The 6,873-nt window shown below is 44.1% G+C and overlaps 1 protein-coding gene across 1 annotated transcript in view; it reads right to left on the reverse strand.

The window, feature by feature from the left end:
• The window catches only part of ELOVL4 (ELOVL fatty acid elongase 4), a 33,144-nt gene extending 28,215 nt beyond the window's left edge, over positions 1-4,929 (reverse strand). The window contains exon 1 of the mRNA XM_085316078.1: positions 4,633-4,929. Within this exon, the coding sequence (XP_085172204.1) occupies positions 4,633-4,729 (97 nt within the window). The 5' untranslated portion in view covers positions 4,730-4,929. The remainder of the gene's footprint in view (positions 1-4,632) is intronic.
• Positions 4,930-6,873: the final 1,944 nt, after the last annotated feature.

Genomic DNA, 6,873 nt, shown 5'->3' on the forward strand with positions numbered 1-6,873 from the left:
TAAAGTCCTTCCATTCACAGGTAGTTAAAGGGAATTCTTAATTAAATGAATTGACTAAACTGGGATGCTCTTACTCCTCAGTTTGGTTGACAGTAGACCCACATATTCTATCCTGAACATTCTTTACCTTCGAAATTGTTGTCTCCAAATGCCTCCTGTGCCCCAGGTTTTTCTTTGTGTTCCCACCACAAGACAGACAAACCCAATACACCAGATTTTCCAGTGTATGATGTTTCTTCTTGTCTAATCCTTATGTTTCACACAGTCTTGGTCCCAGATCCAAAAAAACTGTTCCCTTGAGAAAGAAAAATATATATCCGCAAACCAAGCATTGTGTCAAAATCATAGTCTGGTGCTCAGCCAGCCCTTCTAAAGCTTAGGAACATATTCTGCTTTTTCAGTGGAACAGGCTTCATGGACCTTTATCTCATCCTCCTTTCCCTCTTGCCATCTGCATCTTCTGAAGAACTTTCATGAAGATTCTTCTGACTTCCAGCCTTGGCACAAAACCTCAAATATCAAGGTACTACTTATACTCAGGTAATTCCACTGTTCTGCTAATCACCCCAATGATTTTTTCTAAGCATAAATACTCAGAATCCTTTAGCCATATTTGGTTTCTGCATGGGAAAAGAATGATAGAAGAAAAATCATGCATTTTCTTCCAGTTCTTTGATCCTTGAGCTGAAAAGAAGGTAAGTCTGAATTTACTGAGCATCAGTAAATGTAAGTTATAGGCTATGATTTTCTTGGCAAAAGTTTGTACATCAATGTGAGTTCCTATGGAAGTAACACCACCTGATTACTTACAAGACAAGCAGCTGCAAGCATTTATCATTCCTTCACCACCCTCACTGCCTTACATGTCTAACCCAGCTGATTAAAGCTACAACTTACATTTCTCTTGAACAAAACGCTATTTTGAAGACTATCCTACCACTAAAGTGAAAGTTCGCATCTTCCTGCTCTCTCCTTTCTTCTTGATGGAAAGAGTCTGTAATCCTATTAACTGCAACAACTGTAAATAGGTGCTGTTCCAAAGCAATCCCACATGGCCTGGGATGCCCCTACCTCAATTTAATTCTGAACTCCAAGAACAATCATCTCACCCAAAGTCTGTAATTCCCTCCATTGTTTAGCTTAACACATTCAAAGTAATCAACACCTCTAAAATAAATTTGCTGGATTCAGAGTTTCACAAGCCTCCTTTTCTGGCCACAGTCTCCTACTCCCTTTCCTGGATGCCTACACTCCTCATCCATAATTGATATTTCCACATTCCTCTTTCCTGGTCTGTGTCCTGAATTATTCACCTTAATAGTTCTCTTAGCTTCAGCCTGGAACCTCCCTTTAAGTCACTTGTTCAGTCATCTAATCACACCCTTAATCCTTCCTAGTAAATCTAACCCCAACCAGCTATCTGAGCCGACAGAAAGGAAGAAACACTGCCCTGCCTATTACACATGCTACTGGTCCCATGCCTTTACAGAAATAAAAGCATGAAGTTCCTAGATCATCTTTCCTGATACAAATTGTTCCCCTGAACATCATCTTCTCTCTGGATGACTGCTAAGAACATGTTTTTGTCCTTCCTAAAATTTCTTTAAAGTTCACAGCTTTAATTTACATAAAGTTTACAGGAAGTCACAGAATATCATGATTATTCCCAAACAGTTTTTTAAATGCAAGATTTTTCTTAAAAAGAAAAAAAAAAAAAAAGAGAGAGAGAGCTGACTGCTTTGGATAACATACTTAATGTTAAAAATTGTGACATCATTCAAAAAAAAAAATCAGACTTATCATATATGCTTTTTTTAAAAAAAACTTCAGAAAAGTATGGTTGATTTGTAAATAGCACAAAGCAGAGGGGAAAAAAAGGTCAAATCATTAAAATATGGAAAAAAAAGCGGCACAGGACTCAGTGGGACATCCGGCRTAATTCTACACAGTCCCATTACAGGAGTCCAGGGCAACAAAAGATCATCCTTGCTGGCAGGACAATCCAGCTGAGTGTTGAGAACAGAGTCAAGACAGACTTGGGTGTCCAATACAACACGGAAGTGAAAACACGAGAGAATAAGTAATTTTAGTTTTATATCAATGGGAAATCTTTGTGTAGGAGTAGTAGTAGGAATAAAGTTTCTTCACATTTTATTGTGTAATTTTGCTGTGTAGTGGTGTTTCAGTATTTATTGTGTAATACACTGCATGGCATCATTTGTTGAGTAACTTTGCTGCGTAGTATAGTTTCATATTAAATGATATTGAACATTAGGCAATGGTCTTGCATGCCATAATTTATGTTGTTTGTTAAGCAACATCACCGGTGCACTTTTTGATACAAAGGTAGAATGTCTGAATTCACAGAATAGTGGTGAATTCATGATTTTAACATGTATTCACTTGGAGATGGTAAAGACAGACAATTCATGACTTTTTTTCTGAATGAAAACACATATTGAAGAGCAATAATCCGAGCAAGTATTTAAAATGGAGCTGAAACTTAAGACTTTAAGATGTTATTTTGTAATATAGTGATGTAACATTGCTTCATGATGACACTTTTTTATCTGGAGTATATTGTTACTACATTCTGTGATTTTATATGTTTCATATATCTGTGTCTAAGAACTACAGAGGAACTTTGTTTTACACACTATTGGTATAAAAGTAATATGATTATGACACAGCTTAGGTCCTATTCAAAACCATCTTTGCAGGGAGCCACCAAAATCTGGAACGCGAACAAGAAACTTGTAACTCTTCATGCAAAATGCAACTGATGTACTTCATTATTGTGGAATCCTATGTTACAGCAACACTACTGAACTTAGTTTTCTATAATTAGGAAAAGTTTCTTTAGTCTCCTACAATTAGAAAAAGACTTGAGCATATTTTAGATGCCAACAAAACGCCATCCTTGTATTGCTTAAAATTCCCCAAAGCAGCAGCAGTAGGACGAGAAAATATAAGTTACTTTATGTCACTTGCACAGATTTCCATTTTTACCCTCCCCTTCTTCTTCTCCTTTCTTCTTTTTGAGAGGGGGAAGGGGGGGGGCACATATGTCATTGTTGCTTACAACAAGCATGGTCAGCATACAGACTTAGAGAGCACGTTTGGAATCCAGAAAAAGAATCAGGAATTGAAGTATTTAGTAAACAAAGCAAGCAATCTATAAGAATATCTATTTTGTACCTATATCTATTTTTACATCCATCTGAAAACGTTGCCGAATGTCTAGAAGAGCCTCTTTCATGCATTACCTGAGAATCTACAAACAGTTGTATGTAGCAAGAGGCAGAGAAAGAGAGCAAACCTTTGTGGATTACAATGAATTGCTGCTGCATTTTCATCTGATCTCACATTCAGGCAGGTTTTAAATACAAAAGAAAAATATGCATGGAAGTTTAATATAATTTTAAAGATATGTCAAAAATGAAACTGTAAGATAGGCTGTGAATGCAGATTATACAAAAATGAGCTCCCTGCACCTATAAGATTAATTTATTATCTGACAGATGGCAGAAGGGAGGGGGGCGGAAAAGGAAAGACAGCTGATGCGGTAGTGAGCCCCTCGTTTTCAGTTACCACACTGCCACAAAATATATTCGTAGTTACATTTACTCCAGAATTTTCTCTGTGTATTTCTAGTTTTGGATCATACTAGCTGTATTCCTCATCACTCTGCAGACAACGACAAAATGAAGAAAGCATCCATGCACTATTATTCTTCTGTCAACTGCTCAAGCCTACTTGCAACAGTAACTCCATGATGCCAAGCATCATGGCAAATTACCATCTTATTTGCTGTCCCAGTACTGAAAGCTGCTTTCACATTTCTCTGTATTCTAAGACATTTTCTGTTCCTTCAGCAACTTCCACATTGCAGTTAAGGCTTACCAGTACAAAAGTGGGTCACACTGAAAATGGAAAACCATAGAACAAACCCAAGTGCACTTAGCGTAAAACTAAAAGCTTCTACATTGACCATATTCACCAGTTCCTCGTTTCATTTGCTAAACTCCACCATCTGCAAGATACAGGCAATACTGTCACTGAATTCCCGCCTACCACAGAAGTCAAAGGCTACCTGCGGTGTAGTGTGAATTACCACAGGGCCCGGCTCACCCCTACATCAAATTCCTGTGTTATAACCCACAGGTAAGCTGCGGCGAGAGGGAACCGAAGGAATGCTTCGCAGCGGGTAAGACTCTAGTAACATGATTTTGCTACTTAGCGCAGATTACGGGCAAGAAACGTAGCGCCATCCCGCACATGGCCGAGGAGCGAGCGCCTGCGCGCACACGCGTGGGGGGAGCCCTCGCTCTGCCCTGAAGAGATGCCCTGCACCAAGGGCCACAATACGGGATAAAATAAAATAAATGAAATAAATAAAATAACACGGCCCCAAGCACAGCTGGAGGGGTGTGCTGCCGGGGGAACCGGCAAGGAGGAGCGGCCCCCGGGGCCTGGCCCCCCAAGCCGCGCCGGGCGCCCCCAGCCCCCTCGCCGCGTCTCCCGGGCAACGGAACCATTTTGACCGCTGCGCGTCCGCGGCGGCGGGCGGGGGGCGCCCGCCGCGGGATGGCGGCGGCGGGGCTCGTTCGCGGGGCCGCCGCGGCGCGTTACCTCGGATGCTCCAGGTCCAGCGGTAAAACTCGAGGGTGTCATTCACCACGCTGGACACGAGGCCCGCGGCCCGGGGCGGCTCGGCGGCGGCGCCCATTGCGAGCAGCAGCAGCGGCGGCGGCGGAGCCGGCAGACGTGTCTCGGTGCGTGCGTGCGTCCGTTGCCTCTGCGCCGGGGCTGCTGCTGCTGCCCTCCTAGAGCCGGGGATGTGATTTAAATCGCTATCTCTCGGTATCTTTCCTCCAGACTCCGCCTTGCTCCCGTCACCGGCTCCCGTGCCCCGCAGGCAGGGAGGGAGGGAGGAGGACGGGGTAGGAGGGCGGCGCGGCGCGGCGGCCGCGGCACCTCAGTGCGCGGTGCGGAGCGGCGAGGTCGCGTCACGTGACCGCAGGCGGCCGGCCGCCGGCAGGCAGCCGCGGGAGCCGCCGCGCAGGCGCACTCGGGGCAGCGCGGCGGCGGCGGGAGCAGGTGCGGGGCCGGGGCGGCTCGGTGACCCCAAACGCTGCTTTGAGGACCCGCCTCCTCCCTCACTGTGCATCCAGGACGGGAAAGTGGTGGCGCATCTCCTCATTTGCCTTTTATTTTTATTTTAATGTGTATTTTTATAGAGGAAAAATATTTTAAGTCAGCTTTTGTTTTCTTTCTTCCTTTTCTCTCTCTCTCTTTTTTATTGCTTTGGATGTTTCTTCTTCGCTCCCCTCTCGCTCTGTTGTGGCGGGCAGGCTGAAGCACCTGTGGGAGGAGTTTTTACCACAACCAGAGCGTTTCACACTGTCTTTCCCCCCCATGGACCAACATTTTTACAGTCATTTTACAGCACAGAAARGTTTGCTGGTCACTAACAGCTGTAGGAGAACAAGTCCCCATAGTAAAGGCTGGTGGGGCCGTGTGTGCTGGTGGTGATGTCCCAGTTCATCTGTTCTGCACCTCATATCTCAACCYGTATCTGCCTGATGTCTGTGCATCACCTATTCCGGACACGTTTTGTCACTGGTCTCCCTCCTGCCAGCTAGGATGGCTGCACAAGGCACTCAGGAACGGTTTCCCCCTTGAAAGGAGCTTCTCATGGCACGAGCTCTCTTCCTAGCAAACAGCCGACGGGCTGGCCTCTAATGCTGCAGCTGGTATGCCCATACCGCGTGTCACTCACCATTGCCGGGTCTCTACGAGCCCTGCCAGCGCTCCTCCCCTGCTTGGCTCTCAACCCAGCCCCACCGATGGGAGAGGCATGCTGCACCAGCTGGTTGCTCCCTCATGACCAGCTGTGCCTGTAGCTTGGAAACCAGCAGGTGTTTGGAAGCAGAGAGACTCTGAAAAGTTGAGATGTCCTGCACTGAGAAAAGAAGGAGGAGCTATGTGAGCCTCTGAAGGCCTGGATAGAAAACACAGGCTATTTTATCACAGTGCTGCTTGAAATCCGGCCAAAGCCAGGTTGCCGTGTACCAATGTATGGGCAACTACTTGTTCTCTCATGTCATGCAGAGCTCAGCATATATGGTATTGAATTGAATTAAATTCTATTTTCATGTCACTGATCATTGCAGRAGGTCCTTTGAGAGCTCTGAAATGGATCTGTCACTGGTTAGGTGACAGAGGACACACAAACCAGCTACTCTCTGAAGGCAGACAGTGTAGAGTTAGCTGTGGTCCCTGGGCCTCCTTCAGGTGAAGCTACTGCTGGCTGTCACTGGGCAGTTAGAAACCTCACMTGTGTTTGGCATTGTCTAGAACAAGGATTCAAAATGTCGTAACATTATYGTTTAAATCAAAAGGAAATCAGAGGAACAGGTCATAGTCCTCAAATTAGTGTATGGCTATTTGGCCTGGCAAAAATTGCTGTTTGAAATAGACTGGGCTACTGAATGAATCAAAATGGCAAAGGATCACATTCCCATGTCATCCCTGATGTCAGTGAACTAAGCAGAGCGTCAGCAACACAAGGAGGAAAGGTCCACAGCCTGCCAAAGAACAGAAAGGAACAAGGCATGTTAGCAATGTTAATGCATATTCCCAGTAAGTGTTATTTATATTATGCCACAGATATATATGCTTCTTTATTATAATGATTATTTATTCTATGGAAGAAGTTTTTCTGGACAATCATGACTAGTAATAATTATAGCTGATAAAATATTTATATGCTCCAATTTACTGTTTCATCTATTTCATATTAGATATTTTTTTCTTTGATTATAATTAATTCCTTTATATTGGCAATATGATTGTGCATGCACAATTTTA

The sequence above is a fragment of the Rhea americana genome, unplaced genomic scaffold, assembly GCF_003343005.1.
Source record: "Rhea americana isolate MKP2758 unplaced genomic scaffold, rheAme1 scaffold_45, whole genome shotgun sequence".
In the NCBI taxonomy this organism is placed as follows: domain Eukaryota; kingdom Metazoa; phylum Chordata; class Aves; order Rheiformes; family Rheidae; genus Rhea; species Rhea americana.